General features: G+C 37.5%; 4 protein-coding genes across 6 annotated transcripts; 2 read left to right on the top strand and 2 right to left on the bottom strand.

Moving 5' to 3' along the window:
• Positions 1–861: 861 nt before the first annotated feature.
• On the top strand, positions 862–3,679 carry LOC125193289 (TLC domain-containing protein 4-B-like). 2 transcript variants are annotated; one of them, XM_048091059.1, is made up of 9 exons: positions 862–943; positions 2,120–2,255; positions 2,330–2,418; positions 2,498–2,636; positions 2,715–2,789; positions 2,872–2,993; positions 3,069–3,144; positions 3,217–3,276; positions 3,440–3,679. In XM_048091059.1, the coding sequence occupies exons 2-9, from the start codon at positions 2,151–2,153 to the stop codon at positions 3,563–3,565; spliced, it is 792 nt and encodes a 263-aa protein (XP_047947016.1). In that variant the 5' UTR covers positions 862–943; positions 2,120–2,150; the 3' UTR covers positions 3,566–3,679. The 2 variants fall into 2 exon arrangements, with proteins under 2 accessions (XP_047947016.1, XP_047947017.1); XM_048091060.1 differs by lacking the exon at positions 862–943 and adding an exon at positions 1,372–1,493.
• Positions 3,680–4,463: 784 nt separating this feature from the next.
• On the top strand, positions 4,464–8,236 carry LOC125192596 (BTB/POZ domain and ankyrin repeat-containing protein NPR1-like). The gene is made up of 5 exons (XM_048090219.1): positions 4,464–4,618; positions 4,758–5,705; positions 6,508–7,261; positions 7,346–7,531; positions 7,831–8,236. The coding sequence occupies exons 2-5, from the start codon at positions 5,163–5,165 to the stop codon at positions 8,085–8,087; spliced, it is 1,740 nt and encodes a 579-aa protein (XP_047946176.1). The 5' UTR covers positions 4,464–4,618; positions 4,758–5,162; the 3' UTR covers positions 8,088–8,236.
• Positions 8,237–8,385: 149 nt separating this feature from the next.
• LOC125192595 (WD repeat-containing protein 26 homolog) lies at positions 8,386–12,486 on the bottom strand. The gene is made up of 5 exons (XM_048090218.1): positions 12,334–12,486; positions 10,317–11,195; positions 9,995–10,096; positions 9,080–9,709; positions 8,386–8,748 (listed from the first exon to the last, which is right to left on the bottom strand). Exons 2-5 carry the CDS (start codon positions 11,106–11,108, stop codon positions 8,533–8,535), a joined length of 1,740 nt encoding a protein of 579 aa, XP_047946175.1. The 5' UTR covers positions 11,109–11,195; positions 12,334–12,486; the 3' UTR covers positions 8,386–8,532.
• A 918-nt stretch (positions 12,487–13,404) lies between these two features.
• Positions 13,405–17,768, bottom strand: LOC125196166 (WD repeat-containing protein 26 homolog). Of its 2 annotated transcripts, none has more exons than XM_048094564.1 (5): positions 17,618–17,768; positions 15,406–16,286; positions 14,985–15,086; positions 14,071–14,697; positions 13,405–13,792 (listed from the first exon to the last, which is right to left on the bottom strand). In XM_048094564.1, exons 2-5 carry the CDS (start codon positions 16,201–16,203, stop codon positions 13,577–13,579), a joined length of 1,743 nt encoding a protein of 580 aa, XP_047950521.1. In that variant the 5' UTR covers positions 16,204–16,286; positions 17,618–17,768; the 3' UTR covers positions 13,405–13,576. The 2 variants fall into 2 exon arrangements, with proteins under 2 accessions (XP_047950521.1, XP_047950522.1); XM_048094565.1 differs by lacking the exon at positions 17,618–17,768 and adding an exon at positions 17,499–17,588.
• Between the last annotated feature and the right edge of the window lie 779 nt (positions 17,769–18,547).

Genomic DNA, 18,547 nt, shown 5'->3' with positions numbered 1-18,547 from the left:
TAATTTAATATATGCTTTAAATAATAAATTGGATATTCGGGTAATACCCGATACCCATTCGGGTTATCCAATACCCGATTTATCTTATATTTCAATACCCAATCGCATAAAATTGGATATTTGGTATCCAAATCTCGGGTCGGGTATGGGTAAATCCAATACCCGATATCCGTATTCTCGCCCCCATCTGTATTTAATATTAGAAATACTAAAATGGCTATTTACGAATACTATTTAAATTAAATTCATATTGGGCTCAATTTGGGCGCTAAAATATAAGTTGGGCCCAAATCTAACATTTCTAATGGGAGCTCAAATTAAGGCCCAATAAAGTCTGTTGCAAGAGAAAAGAAGTCCAATATGTCTAAATTGATAATTATCAAAAATACTTCTCCAAATGATTATGAGTTACACAAAGGGAAAATTTAACTTAACGTGAAATTTTAAAAATTTAAATTCGTGTTCTATCTACAATTTAATATGGATACTATTATAATTTTTGTGCAATAAATTATTTTTCTCAATTACAAAAGTATCAAAATACACTAACTTTGGCCAAACGAAAAAGGACCATAAATAAATTATAGTCAAAGGAAGGAGGTTAACAAAAAAGTGGAACATAATTTATTGCATGTAATTAACAAATCACTAGCATTTTATTGTCTAATTTTTAAATTCATTGCTTCCTCCACTTTTCTAGGAGAGGCATATCAATTATAAATGCAAACATAAATATTCTTTATTTTAATGCATATTGAATGAGGGTGAAATCGAATTGAATCCCGACATATCGTTACTCTTACAAGCAACTAAAATACTATAAAATATATACTAACTAATTAATTAATAAAATAAGAAACTGTACGCGTTTATCTTAATATATTATAATCCCCAATTAGATTTATCTTGTTTCTGCCAGCTTCTCGAAATTTCAACTTTCCTGGTACGTTTCCTTTCTGGGAATGATGAATCTTGGAAAAATTTGTTATCTTTTAAATATGGTGTTTGTTTTCTTTATATCCAATAATGTGAACTTTTTCTTTGTTGTTGCTGGTAATGAATTATTGAGAGATGTATTAAGTTTTCTGTGGGGATTAACTTGTTCAATCCCTGTTTCCTGTTGGTTGAATTTATTTGTTTTCCAGAAGTTGAAAAATGTGTTCTTGATCAAATGTTTGATTAGATTCTCACAAGTTGTGACAAAGTTGGATTTTTTAGCTGTTACTTTATAAGGGTATTAGTTTCTATATTGTATTATCCAGACAATATGATGATAATCTTACCTTTGGAATAATAGTAAGTTATAGTGTTTGGTGAGGTTAGTTGGCCTAACTTTGGATTTTGTTGAATTTGTGTTGAAATTGTTTATTTGCTTTAGGAGAAGAAGCTAGTAGTAGTACCTTATAATGATCGAAGTATAGCTAACGTGTTAGTCTCGTGCTCGATTTTTGAGTTGGAAATGCGAAAGAGGGCTATACTATGATGTGCTATAGGTTGATGATGTAGTTTGATTCATTGGAAAATTTGGTCTATTTGTGCTTCATTTCTCTACATCAGATAGCATTTATCAGTTGATCTTCTCTTGTGCGATTGCTATACCTTTCAACGACGTTTTGATCAGTTTTGATGCTTGTTATGTTTTGAAATTGCCTGTCTGTTTTGGAAGGAGAAGAAGCATTACCTTAAGATGAGCAAACTCCTTAGCGAACGTATCAGTTCAGTGTTCGATTTTTAGTTAGTGATGTGTGATTTTGGCCTAATTGTGCTGCTTTCATCTGCAGCAGATTGCCTTTATCAGTTGATGCTTTCTTGATCTTCTCTTGTGCGATTGCTATGCCTTTCAACGACGTTCTAAGCAGTGTTGATGTTGGTTGTGTTTCGAATTTGCTTGTGATGAACTTGTTTTTGAAGGAGAAGGAGCATTATCTTATGATGATCATATCTTGAATCAGAAAGATTCACTCGAAATCCTTAGCTAACGTAGTAGTTTATTGCTCGATTTTTGAGTTAGTAACGTGTTACTATGCTATGAAGTAGTAGTATATTTGATGTTGGACTTAGAATGGTCATACCGTAGCTTGGAATTAGTCGATTCGTTGTTGATAGTCTCGATTTTCAGGCATAGGGATCGCGAGTGAGGTTATGCTGTGATGCTGTCAACTGAAAGTAGTAATATGTTGGATAGGGAATATGTGTCTGCTGATCTTTTCGTTGTATACGCATCTGTAATCATCGGAATCTTCGCCTGCAAAACGGTACACAAAAAACACCATTTCATTTCGTGCGTTTCCATCGCGTTTTTCATCAGCTATTCATCATTGATTTTCAGGTGTATGAACTTAGCCAGCTTATTAGTCCCATTTACTTCAAAAGCTATCATAACCTCACAAAGGGCCTTCAGCTCGAATGGAGCAACCGGTGAGTTGATTCGTTCCATCTCTCCAAATTAGTCCACCTTAAGTATTGATCAGACGCGTATCATCATCATGTGATGCAGGGCCATGTCGACGTTTCATGCCATGTGCATTGCCACCGTCTCATTATACTTCGTGTTGTGGTCGGATCTTTTCAAGAACGACCCACAGCGCGGTCCAGTCATTCTTCGTAGCTCAACAGCATCAATTTCTGCTTTGGGAGTGAGTACTGTTCTGTTATCTCCTCTTTTCCTTCCCCTTTTGCTATCTTCATCTCGCGTTTTGCCCTTCTTCGAATAGGTTTCCGTTGGCTATTTCCTTTCGGATCTCAGCATGATTATATGGCGGTATCCTTCTTTAGGCGGGATGGAGTATGTAAGCACAGTTCAAACATTATCTTCAATAACTCTGCATTTCAATGTTTTGTTACTTAAATTCTGATTTCTCTTGGTTTTAGGTAGTTCATCATCTTCTCTCGTTGGCGAGCGTGGCCTACGCTATGCTCACGGGTGAAGCACAGATCTACACGTACATGGTCTTAATATCCGAGGCAACCACGCCTTCTATCAATCTGAGATGGTAACCCGATCTCTAGCTTCTCGTTTGTGGCAACGTTACATTTCTCACCTCTTGATGCCAATGTCCTAAAAATAGGTATCTCGATGCAGCTGGAATGAAGAGGTCGAAGGCGTATACTATAAACGGAGTCGTGATATTCCTATCATGGCTCGTAAGTTCTTGCAAACAACTTGCTCGTCTCCTCTAAACGTTGCCTTAATCTTTCGTGTTTTTTCATGTTCAGGTTGCAAGAATCTTGCTGTTCATTTACTTGTTTTGGCACTCTTACATATATTACGATGAGGTAACATTCTAACTAGAATATCGAAATCTTAACTAGACGAACATAACGCCTTTTTAGCAACTTCACTAGCCCTACAAACGGCCCGTGGCATGAAAAACAGCCTCAAAATCGAGACAATGTGAGTATGATTGTGCACGTTTTTCGCTTGTCGTTCCATCAACAGGTGAAGCTGATGCACGAGATAGGCGTGGTGATGATGCACGTCGTCCCGTTGGTGCTGTCTGTGATGAACTTGTTCTGGTTCAGCAAGATCTTCAAGGGGATGGTGAAAACGCTCAAGAGGGAGTGAAGAAAGCGTGTTTTACTATGTTTGTATTTATAAGATTATTGTTGCCTGTGAATATTTGGAGGAAGAAAATCTGAAGCGTTTTTTTCCTGTGAATAATTAGGGAAAAAGGCTGAATAGACTTGTGCAGATTCATTTAGGCATTACGTGTTCCTAACAAAAATTAAAATCGTGCTTTACGTTTGAGATTTCAAAGGAAGTCGGTGATCATTTGTTTTATGTACTTTAATCGACCATCTCCGATCATTTACGTCAAATTTGAATCATATACCAAATTTTTAGTGTTTACGCCATATTTGGTGTAAATCCTTAGAAAATCCCTAAAATGGATTTGAGTTTGGTGTATGAATGAAGATGATTTTTACATCAAAAATGAGTTTTGGTGTATGATTGGAGATTAGACTGATAAAATGTTAAGCTTATTTGACATTTTAGTTTATTCCTAAAATGTATAATCATAGCAAATATTTAGGCTTTTGTGCTATACATTGCATTTTATGTAATTTAATCAATTGGGATAGTAAAAATGAGGTAATAGTATTATTTTTTATAGAAGTTGTGTTGTTTTAACATATTACCACTACAATATTGTACAAATGTAATTTATTGAGTAATTAATTAGTAGTACGAAAATTATAATAATTGTAATAATTTTGACTGAAATTATAAATAATTAATGATGATAAAAGAAATTACTTACAACTACTACTCCATAAATGCATCCTCCATGAACTTTCAAAGCACGTTGACGCGCATTCACACTTACAACTCACATTATTATAATCGTAAATAATAATTTTAAAATATGGTTTATATACTTTTGTAACAATAAATCAAACAGAATAGAGCTAAAGACTATAAATGGCAAAAATCTTAAAACCAATGACCACATGACAAAATCTATGAAATGTTAGTTATACTATGATTCTATCTATCTAAATCTTTGCCACTCAAAATCACTTACACTAAGTTTCTATTTATGATTTGCTCTTGAAACTGAACACGACTCTGGGTCAAGTCAACTCTCACTCAATCACAAACTAGCTACAACAATAGGTCAGTCAGAGATTTCAGAAAAAAGAAAAGATGCTTTCTTTCCTCATGTTGTTTTCAAACTTTTAGATGATGTTTTTTTTGTATTTCGTAGTGGGTTCTGTTTATTTAGCTCTTATTATTGTTTTGTTGAACTGGGCAGGCATATTGGCTGAAAAAGTTGGGATCTTTACAGAATTTGATGCTCAAAATTAGGTTTTGGAGGTCTAAATTGAAGTTCTTGATGTATTGCTTAATGGGTGAGGGAATTTTTGACTGAAATAATCAAGAAATGGGGAGTTGACTTGGGAAGTGTCAAGAGTTTGGAGACGTTGGATTGTTTTTTTCAGCAATTGGTCCTGATTTTATTGTTGAAGTGAGGTTGTTATTTCTTTTGATGAATATGGATCTGAGTTTTTGGATGATATGGGCTGGATGATAGGAATTTGATCTGTTTTTGGAGGAATTTGGATTAAAAATCTGTTCTTGCAGTTGAACTGAATGGGGGTTGTGTTTGTAGTTTGTAGTTTGTATCTTTCTTGATTTGTACGGTCATTGCTTGCTTGCTATGGAGAATGGCAATGACATGTCGTCGTCCTTGAGCTTTGCCTCGTATTCGTATCTATCAAATGGCTCGAGTGGCCATAATGCATCTTCGTGCGAAGTAGGGACTAGCCCCGAGCTGTTGAGTTTGAGTAGGCTTAGCTTGAGTCTCGAGAAGCTCGTGGTTGATGCTGACTATGACTACAGTGATGCCGAAGTAGAGGTCGAGGGAGTGAGTGTAGGTGTCAATCGCTGCATCCTAGCTGCACGGAGCGAGTTCTTCCACCAGCTGTTCAGAAACACGGGCGTTGATGGATCCGTGGAGGGAAAGAAGCTGAGATATCTCATGAAAGATCTGGTGCCCGAGGGAAGAGTAGGGTACGAGGCGTTTATGGTGGTTTTGAATTACTTGTACACCGGGAAGGTGAAGGCCTCCCCGACCGATGTCTCCACCTGCGTTGATGAGTCTTGTGCTCACGATGCTTGTGGCCCGGCCATCAACTACGCGGTGGAGATGATGTATGCTTCTGCCACGTTTCAGATTAAAGAACTCGTGATGGTTGTTCAGGTTCGATCTTTTGAAGCTTTCATTGATGATGGTCGTTATTTAGTATGTTTCTCGAGTTATTGTGTTTGTTTCTACGTGTTTTGAATTTGTTTAAGTAAGAGTGATTTAACGGAAAACAGTGAGGAAGGCTATGAATGCAGCTAGGGAAACAGATTGCTAGCTGTTTCTGGTCTAATATCGCGAAGTTTTGTTTGATGATGGCCGTTGTGTAATATGTTTACCGAGTCATTCTATTCGTTTCTATGTGTTTCGAACTTGTTTTAAGTAAAAAAGAACAGTAATCTAAGAGAAAAACAGTGAGGGGGAAGGCTATGAATGCAGCCGGTGAAACAGATTTTTAGCAGTTTATGGTCTAAAATCGCGACATTTTGATGTTTTGTAAGATGATGGTCGTTGTTTAGTATGATTCACGAGACATTGCGTTCGTTTCTATGTGTTTTGACCTATGCAGTCAGTGAAACAGATTGCTCGATGTTTATGATCTAGAATCACGATATATGCAATTTGGACCGTGTTTTTGTATATCCCGTTGTTTGTTTTGTATGAAGAAATGATGGTGTGGCTATAATAGGATTGGTAGTAGTATGTTAGCTGTCTTTGCATATTGTTGAACTAGTGTTACTCGAAACACTGAATTTCTCGTTTGATCCGAGGATCTCGTGTTTATGACCGTGTTCTTCGTTTACCATGCAAACGAAGATGATTTAGATTAGCAAACAAAAAGATATTGGAATACATTGATTGATGTATGTTCACATATGGTATTTTTCTTCTGATTTTGGTAAGTTTTTCTCTATTGCAGCGTCATCTCTCTGATTTCGTCGACAAAGCTTATATCGAAGATGTGATGCCGATCCTCATGGTCGCGTTTCACTGCGGCTTGCAACAGCTTCTCTCGCATTGTCTCCAAAGAGTAGCTCGATCCGATGTGGAGAACATCATCCTCGAGAAGGAGCTCCCCGTTGAGCTTCTCAACGACGTCAAATCACTTCGCCTCAAATCCAACCAGGACGAGGAGCACAGCTCCATTCAAGTCGACCCTTTGAACGAGAAGCGTGTCAGGAATATCCACAGGGCGTTGGACTCTGACGACGTCGAATTGGTGAAGAAGCTTCTCGAGGAATCCGACATCTCGTTGGATGCCGCCTGCGCTCTTCACTATGCCGCTGCTTATTGTGTCCCTAAGATCGTGAACGAGGTTCTAAATCTCGAGAACACTGACGTAAACCTCCGGAACTCGCGGGGCCACACGGTCCTGCACGTTGCTGCGAGGCGCAAGGACCCCATGATCATTGTTGAGCTGCTCCACAGGGGGGCTAATGTCTCGGATGCCACGGGAGACGGACAGACGCCTCTCACAATCTGTCGTAGGCTGACGCGCCCCAAGGACTTCAACGAGGTGAAGAAGCACGGCCAGGAGACGAACGCAGACAGGCTATGCATAGAGGTCCTGGAGAGGGAAATGCGGAGGAATCCGTTGGCTGGAAATATCACGCTGTCCTCGATGATGGTAGCCGATGATCTGCACATGAGACTTCTTCTCCTTGAAAACAGAGGTAAATTTTAAAGGTTTCGTTGTCGAATAGTACTATACTGCTGTACTTGCTCGATTATTTTGCTGATATGGCGCGCATGTATAGTGGCAATGGCGCGCTCGTTGTTTCCTCACGAAGCCAGGCTGGCAATGCAGATGGCGCGTGCAGAATCAACTATGGAGTTTGCTGGACTTTCGGCTGCAAATGGCGCGTACGGGAGCTTTAAAGAGGTCGATTTGAACGAGATCCCGCCCGAGCATGTGAGGAGGCTCCAAGCCCTTCAAAAAACTGGTGAGTTCATCTTTACTGCTGCATTTCCTATTCGATTAGTTGGATTTAGGAAACAAGTGGCTTGAAGTGGTACATACTGCTAAAACGACGTCATTTCACTTGCTGAAACATCGGGTTGTGCTATAAAAGCGAAAAACCGAAATGTGGTTTCGTAATTGCAACGTTTGAAAAATCGTATATTTCTAGTTCGGATAAAAGTTGTGTTGTTTGCGGAGATTAAATCGCAGCCGGATTAGGGTTAAGGATAAATAAACACATGCACTATTTTTCTCTCCAATAACTCTTCGATATCTCTGCAGTGGCGTCCGGTCGTCGCTTCTTCCCCAACTGCTCCGAAGTTCTCGACCAACTCCTGGAAGACGACACTCTCGGCTCGCTAATGCTCGAGAAGGGCACAATGGAGGAGCAGCGGATGAAGCGAATGCGCTACATGGAGCTCAAGCAGGACGTGATGAAAGCGTTTAGCAAGGACTTGGCCGAACAAAAGTGGACGAAATTCTCGTCTTCTTCTTCGGGGTCGAACTCTCCAAAGGCTAGTAAAGCTAGGAAAAGATAGACGTCGTGTAGACGCCGATGTATTCGCTATTCGATACACGTGACGTGCATTGATGATTCTGAAATATGAGATGTAATGTAAAAATATACTCCATATCGTTGGCATTCATATTCTGTAATATGAAAATGTGATAGAAAAGTTATAGTATAGCATTATTGTTTTGTAGATTATTAAAGTTTTGGAGTGTAAAACATCATGTAAAAATCAAATGGAAGATGTTGAACAATTTTATTTGATTAAATAAACATTAAAATCCTACTCTAAATCCCTTCATCCAAACTCAACCAAACCAACCAAGGAAAGTAAAATGGGGAAATTCACATTCTTCTTGTTCTATAGTTTGGAATTTGGATTGAACATATTAATAAGCAAAAGAATTTACATAAAAAGCAATTAACTAAAGGAAATTAGATGGATGGAGGAATGGGCCATTTCCCTTCCAACTTCAACTCCCCCCATTGCAGTGATGGACTCCATTACTATGCCTCCCATTGTAGCTCACATTAACCTGATTCAGTCCCCAGATTCGTATAGTCCGATCATCGCTCGCTGATGCCAGCATATGGGGGTTTGCCGGATTCCAGCTGACACAGTTTACAGCCCCTGTGTGCCCGGCCAACGTTAGTATCAGCTCTCCCGAGAGCCTGTGCCATATGTAAACCTACGGAGAGCACACACACGTAAGCAACAAGCAGTGTGATTCAAACAAAACCGTAATTAACATTCGTGTGATTGGTATTTGAAGGATCAGACGACAAATTGAACTAAATTTAGTCCAATTCATCAACGTAGGTAGTGTAATTGGCCTACATTATCTTTTACACGTCATAACCCTAAACATGCGGATAACATACACATGTAAGCAACGAGGCGCTCGATAATAAGATCAGACGATAAAACAAACTCAAATTTATACAGCTAAGTTATCACCCAAAGTGGAAGCCTGTTAAAACAAAAAGCGCGATAGACAAAGAGGAGGACGCAAGTGTTACCTGCGAGTCCTCACTGCCGCTTGAGATAAATGCATGATCTAATCCCCCGAAACAAGACTGCAAAATGAAACGGGAACGCTTGTGGCCTTTGTATTTAGATACCAGCCTGGGGCTTCCATCGATATTCCAAAGATGGAGTTCCTCGTTCCAGAGGCTGAGGAGCAAGAACTTGCCGTCTTCAGACAAAGAGAACGAGGTTATTATTTGATCCTCCTCGATTAACCTCTCAGACTTAGATTCCCATCCGAACAATAGTACTACAGTTTCTTTACAAACGGTAATGAGCTCTTTCGTATTACTAGTGATGCCCAAGTCTGCATTCCTAAGAGTTTTCTGCCCTCTCCAACATTCCAACTCTTTCCCTTCCAAATCCCACATGATGATGCTTTTATCAGTAACACCAGAGAATAAGCTCTTCCCGTCCGGCGCCCATGCACAAGAGACCAAACCAAGGCCACTTTTTTCGTAGATATGGAGGCATTCCCCCAAGGCAACATCCCACCGCCTAACTATTTCTTCTGCTCCACATGTAAGGAGTTGGTTGTCATCGGGGCTCCACGATATACAGAATACGGATTTTTGATGACCATATAATCTATGTTTTAAAAGAACTTGACTATCATCCATGACCTATCAAAGATAAAACCATCAAAACTAATCATCAAACAAAGGGTTGGGGAGAAACATCATGTAGAAAAGTTATTCAACACAAATTTTTGTACATCAAACTAGAACATACGAGGCTGTTAAAATCAAGAAACAATGATCATAAGCCAATGAAATGTTCAAATGCAAAAAATTCAAAATTATGTACCTTTGATTTGACATTAAAACCTCACATACAAGGGAATGAATTAGAATCCCCAGTAAAAATTTAAAAATTAATAAAAAGAACAAAGAAAGTGCAAGTGCTACCTCCCATATAATAACAAGGTGATCACCAGATGACGATGCCAAGTATTTTCCGTTGTGAGAAAATTGCAAAACTAAAACATCATCTTTGTGTTCTTGTAATACCTGGTGGATTCCATTAGCAAAAGAGATCAGCAAGATGTCATTCTAGTGAGTCTGTAAGGATAATCGAATCTTCTAAGAAAACCAAATAATGCATAGAGAAACTAGTGAATACGTTAAAAAGATAATGCAAAACAAAGAAGTAGGAATTCAAGTTCTCTCAAATTTAGCGGAAACCATATGCAACTATATTTAGTAACTGCAAAAAAAAACACCAATTTACCTGCAATGTTTGAGTAGGGATATGGTCTCTCCCACACTGATGATCAGCAAGCAACGACATTTTTCCAACTGAGGAATTGTGAAACTTACAAGCATCCTTTTGCAAGACAAGGGCCTGCTCGACAAGATGCACCAATCTTTTCTCCGGAACTATCACTGTCGGGGGAAGCAACTTGCGTAATTTATCCAGTAACTTCTTACGAGATTCGAGTTTTGACTCTTTACTAGAAGTTCCATTGACTAAACTTTGTGATGGAGACAAAACGAGGGAAGACAGCTCTCTAACTCTCTCGTAATTTACGCAAAGTGGAGTGATCTCTGTCCGCAGTGTCTTTAAAGCTTCCATGATCTTTCCATCATCTAAAAGTTCTGAGAATTTCTGCTCAAATATTGCAAAAGATGCTAACTTAACTATTGTTTCATCTGTTACACCAAATTTGTGCAACACGGCTACACTTTCATCCCATTGACCTTCAAGAATATGTTGCATAAAAAAATCTATCTCAGGGGCATGAAATGGAATTCCAGATTCTTCCTCCAGGCATGCCCCTGACTTTGAATAGCCGAGCGAATACAATGCCTCGGCTATAACACGGACAAGTTCAACTTTCTTTATGATACCCTTTGAACCAACAACCTCATCATCCCCTTCAGTTGCCAAAAGTCGAGCCATTGAATCAGTAAGTGAGCAACCTCTCTGTCTAAGATATAAACTGTTGGGAATACCTCCTGAATCTAGAGAGGTCACCTTCACACGTTTCGATGGTGGTTCATCATCCTCTACACCTCCCATGAAAAGCACACTTCAGCCCATATATTTATACTACAGTAAGGAATTGAGATCTGTCTGGTCAAATACTTCAGAAATCACTTATGCTATCTGCAAAAAGCAATTGAAAAAAGATGTTAACAGATTGGGCCCAAAGATTTATCATTATCATACTATTGAGGGACTAATAACAACAGATGCATTAAATCAGTTCCCCCTGAGAATCTCAAAAAGCCCATATTTGTGTGGATAGTAGTCAAAGGATGTAAAACAACAATAAAAAACTGAACTTCTAAAATCAAAATAAATAATTTAAGATGTGTGGTTTAGACAAGCATAATCTAGTCACAATGGGAAAATGGAGAAAACATGGAACCACCAAGAGCTTCGACAGATAAGGGGAAAACTAAAATATTACTTGAAATTGCAAATGCATGCTTCACTTACAACTTACAGTTGGGCTTCTTTATGATTTAGGCAACATTACGAGAGATATAGTATATTGGTACAACAATGTTCTCATTAGAATTCAAATCACCTTTATTAACTTTTATCCTTTAATATGTCCAATATACACCTTACTTATTAGTCTCAGATGATACCATTGCATAGAATCGATATGACAAGTACTATGACAAAACAGACGAACTTATTTCAGCAGTGCATACAGAATGCATATACAATTGTACAGACTTTGCAACAAGTTTTTCATTTCAAAGCAAGCATACTGCCATTCCATTACAAATCAACAAAATGGCTAATCAAGACACCAAAATAACAGTTAGCTTCACCGATCACACATCCGATCGCCAAAGTAACAGTCAGCCATACGCCGAATCCAAAAGGCATCAGCAACAAACCACACATAACAAGCAATCAAGTCCCCACAAACCACACATAACAAACCACACATAGCAGCTAGTTTTAATTTTCCCAATTCCTCAACCAAAAATAAACGAAAAAATCAAACACACCAATCCAACTACCCTACATTCAAAACAATCAAGTGCCCACATTCCAATCAAATTAGCTCAAACACAACATCTGCAGTAACCAACAGAGGCAAACTAATCAACTAAACGCAATCCCACAAGTCCCAAACTTGAAAATCAAATCAAACTGAAAACCTAAAACCCACTGCAAATCCGTCATACAATTCAGGACAATCGACTCCGTTCCAAAAATTCGAAATACAATTTTGATAATCAGGCAAATCAAATTAAATCCAAATCACGAATCACCGACTCACGGAGAATCAAAAGGGCAGCGATTATCGATGGAACCGACCCACTTAAGGATTGGGAGCGAAATGGATTTGGAAGAGGGGATCCGGGTTGGGAATTGGTACTTATATGGGTGGTTTTGTGTGCAGGGAAGGATAATATTTTATTCTCTGTTTGGATGTGTGAATTTAGTTATGCAAAGGAAAGAGTAACACTCACTCTAATCATCTAATTTATCTAATAAATTTTCAATCAATGAACAAAAATTTTATTCCATTTTTGTAATCTTGATATGATCATTAAATTTATTGTTGTGGGAGAATTAACTCTAACTTAGGTTTGTGTTAAAATGACAATCCCTCTTAAAGTGACACCGTGACACCATTTATATAACAATATTAGGCTACACAGCAATATTCAATACGCTAGACAACAATTTATAGATTGCTTTATAGCGTGTTGGATATTGCTGGACAAGAAAAATTGCTGTATAAAGAGCAACATATTGCTGGCCGAGTTTTTCAGAATTTTTTTTTTGCCACGTGGCAGCTTATTATTTGTCCCCGTGTTGCTGGCCGAGTTTTTCAGAATTTTTTTTTTGCCACGTGGCAGCTTATTATTTGTCCCCGTGTATAAATGATTGGCTAGGAATGATGATATGATGTTATTTTAAGAGGTGGTGGCACCCTAACATGCCCCCTAACTTAACTATAAAAACACTAATCTTTTGTTGCTTAATCACTTTTTACTTTCTTATAAAATTACAATACTCTAGTACTTAGAGTAGAATGTTTGGCACACACCTCTTTGGTAAAACAAGTAAACCATTTCATTTACTTTTTCCTTTTAGAGCATCCACGTTAGTGGACTGAACGTCCTAGTCGCTAAACAAAGTGAAAAAAGGAAAATAGGAAAATAATTTGTTTTCTAGTCATTTAATTAGTACTCATTCCGTCCCACTAAAGATAACTCATTTTCCTTTTTGATTTATCTCAACCAAAAGCACAAAGGAGTAATCTTTTTTGGGACGGAAGGAGTATTTGTTTAGTAGGAATTGAGATGCATCCATACTTCTTGATTATTTAAATGAGAGAGTATTTTAGCAGTGGGAAGATTTTCAGTGAGTATTATTAAGACACTAAATGCAAATTCACATTCTTCTTGTTCTATAGTTTGGATTGGACATATTAAGCAAAAGAATTTACATAAAAAGCAATTTACTAAGAAGAAATTAGATGGATGGAGGAATGAGTCATTTCCTTTCCAACTTCAACTCCCCCCATTGCAGTGATGAACTCCATTACTATGCCTCCCATTGTTGTTCACATTAACCTGATTCAGTCCCCAGATTCGTATCGTCCGATCGTCACTCGCTGACGCCAGCATATGGGGGTTTGCCGGATTCCAGCTGACGCAGTTTACAGCCCCCGTGTGCCCGGCCAACGTTAGTATCAGCTCTCCCGAGAGCCTGTGCCATATGTAAACCTACAGAGAGCACACACACGTAAGCAACGAGCAGTTTGATACAAACAAAACCCTATCAAGATCTGTGTGATTGAGTATTTGAAGGAAATCAGACGACCAAATGAACTAAATCTTGTCCAATAGCTTTAACACATCTAAACCAAAAACATGCGGATAACACACACATGTGAGCAACGAGGCGCTCGAATCAAACAAAACCTCAAATAAGATCAGACGATCAAACAAACTCAAATTTATACATCTAAGTTATCAAACAAAAAGGAGGAGACATGTATTACCTGTGAGTCCTCACTGCCGCTTGAGATAAATGCATGATCTAATCCCCCGAAACAAGATTGCAAAACAAAACGGGAACGCTTGTGGCCTTTGTATTTAGATACCAGCCTGGGGCTTCCATCGATATTCCAAAGATGGAGTTCTTCGTTCCAAAGGCTGAGGAGCAAGAACTTGCCATCTTCGGACAAAGAGAACGAGGTTATTATTTGATCCTCCTCGATGAATCGCTCGGACTTAGATTCCCATCCGAACAATAGTACTACAGTTTCTTTACAAACGGTAATAAGCTCCTTCGTATTACTAGTGATGCCCAAGTCAGCATTCCTAAGAGTTCTCTGTCGTCTCCAACATTCCAACTCTTTCCCTTCCAGATCCCACATGATGATGCTTTTATCAGTAACACCAGAGAATACACTCTTCCCGTCTGGCGCCCACGCACAAGAGACCAAACCAAGGCCACTTTTTTCGTATATATAGAGGCATTCCCCCAAGGTAACATCCCACCTTCTAACTAGCTCTCCTCCACATGTAAGGAGCTGTTTGTCATCAGGGCTCCACGATATACAGGATACGGATTTCTGATGACCATATAATCTATGTTTTAAAAGAACTTGACCAGCATCCAAGACCTATCAAAGATGAAACCATCAAACTTATCATTAAGCAAGGGATGGGGATAACTATCATGCAGAAAAGTTATTCAACACAAATTTTTGTGTATATAAAAAAACTAGAACATACAAGGCTGCTAAAATCTAGAAACAATGATCATAAGCTGATGAAATGTTCAAATGCAAAAATTTCAAAATTATGTACCTATGATTTGACATTAAAACCTCACATACAAGTGAATGAATTAGAATGCCTGATAGAAGTTTAAAAATCAATAAAAGGATAAAGAAAGAGTAAGTGTTACCTCCCATATAATAACAAGGTGATCACCAGATGATGAGGCCAAGTATTTTCCATTGTGAGAAAACTGCAAAACCAATATTTCATCTTCGTGTTCTTGTAATACCTGGTGGATTCAATTAGTAAAAGAGATCAGCTAAATGCCATTCTAGTGATTCTCTGAGGATATCAAATCTTTTGAGAAAACCAAATATAATGTATAGAGAAACTAGTCAATACGTTTAAAAGATATTGATATGTCAATACAAAACAGAGGTAGGAATTCCATCTATAAGCAGATATACTTATCGCTGAGCTGTTTATGGATCAGCTATAGCATGTATTAGGAAACTTTCACAAATAAAAAAGCATCTAAGGGATCACAAGCTGACACGATATGCAACCTTTTAATAGTCATTGCAAAAAAAAAAAAAAAGCTAATTTACCTGCAATGTTTGAGTAGGAATATGGTCTCTCCCACACTGATGATCAGCAAGCAATGACATTTTCCCGACTGAGGAATTGTGAAACTTACAAGCATCCTTTTGCAAGACAAGGGCCTGCTCGACGAGTTGCACCAATCTTTTCTCTGGAACTATTACTTTTGGGGGAAGCAACTTGCGCAATTTATCCAATAATATCTTACGAGATTCGAGTTTTGACCCTTTACTAGAAGTTCCATCAAGTAAATTTTGTGATGGAGACAAAACGAGGGAAGACAACTCTCTAACTCTCTTGTAATTTACGCAAAGTGGAGTGATCTCTGTCCGCAGAGTCTCTAAAGCATCCATGACCTTTCCATCATCTAAAAGTTCTGAGAATTTCTGCTCAAATATTGCCAAAGATGCTAACTTAACAATTGTTTCATCCGTTACGCCAAATTTGTGCAACACAGCAACACTTTCATCCCATTGGCCTTCAAGAATATGATGCATGAAAAAATCTATCTCAGGGGCATGAAATGGAATTCCAGACTCTTCCTCCAGGCATGCCCCTGACTTTGAATAGCCGAGCGAATACAATGCCTCAGCTATAACACGAACAAGTTCAACTTTCTTTATGATACCCTTTGAACCAACAACCTCATCATCCCCTTCAGTTGCCAAAAGCCGAGCCATTGAATCACTAAGTGTGTGTGTGCAAGCTCTCTGTCTAAGATATAAACTGTTGGAAATACCCCCTGAATCTATAGAGGTCACCTTCACACGTTTCGACGGTGGTTCATCATCCTCTACACCTCCCATGAAAAGTACACTTCAGCCCATATATTTATACTAAACTACTAAAGTAAAGAATTGAGATCTGTTTGGTTAAATACTTTAGATATCTGCAAAAAGAAATTTAAAAGAGATGTTAACATATTGGGACCAAAGATTAATCACACTATTAAGGGACTCAGAGCACATATATTAAAACAGTTCCTAATGAGAATCTCAAATCGCCCATATTTGTGTGGATAGTAGTCTCCGGAAACAAATAAAGTGATGCTAGTAAAAGGATGTAAAACAGCAATAAACTTGTAAAATCAAAATTAAAATGCATGGTTTAGACAAGTATAATCTAGTTTGGAGACACGAAAACCCCAAAAAGGCTTTGGCATATAAATGGAAAACTAAACTACCATTTGAAATAGCAAATGCATGCTTCAATTACAGAATCAAGTTAGGTTCTTTTACAATTCAGGCAACATTAAGAGAGGTATTGTATAGTGGTTCAACTATGTTCTCTCATTTATAATTCAAATATCCTTTATAAACTTTTACCCTATACATGAATGCCCAATATACACCTTACTTTTTAGTATTTAGACGATACCATTGTATAGAATCGATAAGACAAGTTCTATGACAAACCAACACACTTATTTCAGGCAATGCATATACAATTGTGATATGAGTAAAAGCTAGAGAGAACACAAACTAGAAATGAATATGGAAATTGATAAAGAAATGAAAGGGACGAACCCTAAACAAGAAAGGAACGAATTCCTAACCCTCTTGATCGTCCATCTATATATATAGATGAATATATTAAGGGTTCTGTTTCAATCCAAATCTAAACAAATCAAAAAGTAAATAATATCCTAACTGACTTGAATAAAATAGCAAAATAAAGATAACTAATGGAAATAACAAAATAAAGATAACTAATGGAATAATAAATCAACTAAGATATATTCCATATCTTGTAATCTTCTCCCATATCTTCATATCAGTACATATCAAATTGCATAGAATTTGCCACAAGTTTTTCATTTCAAAGTTATCACCATTCCATCACACATCAATCCATGGCTAATCAAGCAATCAAGTACCCAACCATCTCCTTAGTTTTCCATTTCCCCCAATTCCTCAACCAAAAAAAAGAGAAAAATCAAACACACCAAACCAACTACCCTACATTCAAAGCAATAAACTGCCCACATTTCAATCAAATCAGCTCAAACACAACATCTGCAGTAACCAACAGAAGCAAACTAATCAAACTGAAATCAACTAAACGCAATTGCACAAGTCCCAAACTTGGAAATTGAATCAACCTGTAAACCTAAAACCCACTGCAAATCCGTCTCACAATTCAGGAAAATCAACTTCGTTCCAAATTCGAAAAATAATCAGGCAAATCAAACTAAATCCAAATCGTAAACCACCGACTCACAGATAATCAAAGGGGCAGCGATTATCGCGCGATGAGGACAAATGGAACCGACCCGTTTAGGAATTGGGAGCGAAATGGATTTGGACGAAGGGATCCGGCTTTGTGTGCAAGGAAGGATAATATTTAAGTCTCTGTTTGGATGTGTGATTTTATTCAAAATTAAATAGTTGTTGTTTGTGTTTTTTCTACTTCCAATTTTATCTAACAATTTAATTTTCAATTAATGAACAAATTTTTTGTTCATTTTTTGTAATCTGAATGTGATCATTATCAATTATAGAACACCATTAGTTTTTAAAATTATAAGAGAGTGACACGTCTCATCAATGATCAAAGTATATACCAAAGTACAATTTCATGGTCTTCATAATTTGATAGATCTATCAATTCATTCATTGAATGTTAAATAAACATGTATTTGGAATTAGTACACGAACAAATCTGGATTTTCATTGTACATGACTGATCTACCAAACGATATTTTGGGACTTAATTTGCTAATTAAAATATACTCTCTCCGTTCATGAAAAATAGACAAAATTGTGAATGACACAAGTTTTAATTTATATTGATAAAATAAGAAAAATGAAGACAAAATATGGAGAATAGGTATTAGTGGACTGTGGGATCCATATTTAGATTGACGTGTATGGTTAATATTGATTGTAAAATTTTATTTTTAGACTTAGTCTAATTTTGATAGACACCTCAAAATAGTAAAACTAGCCTATTTTTTATGAACGGTATAATAATTTAAAAAATAACACTAATCTTTGTGTTGTTTAACCACGTTTCACTTTCTTGTAAAATTGAATACTCTAGTTCTAAAAGAAGAATGTTTGGCGCACACCTCATTGTGTTTCCTTCACTTTTTCATTTCACTGCCAAACAAAGTGAAAAAAGAAAGGACATTAGGAAAATGCTTTGTTT

The sequence above is a fragment of the Salvia hispanica genome, chromosome 6 (genome assembly GCF_023119035.1).
Source record: "Salvia hispanica cultivar TCC Black 2014 chromosome 6, UniMelb_Shisp_WGS_1.0, whole genome shotgun sequence".
Classification (NCBI taxonomy): domain Eukaryota; kingdom Viridiplantae; phylum Streptophyta; class Magnoliopsida; order Lamiales; family Lamiaceae; genus Salvia; species Salvia hispanica.
Note: the sequence above shows the minus strand (reverse complement) of the source record. Positions and strands in the feature narration are given on the sequence as shown.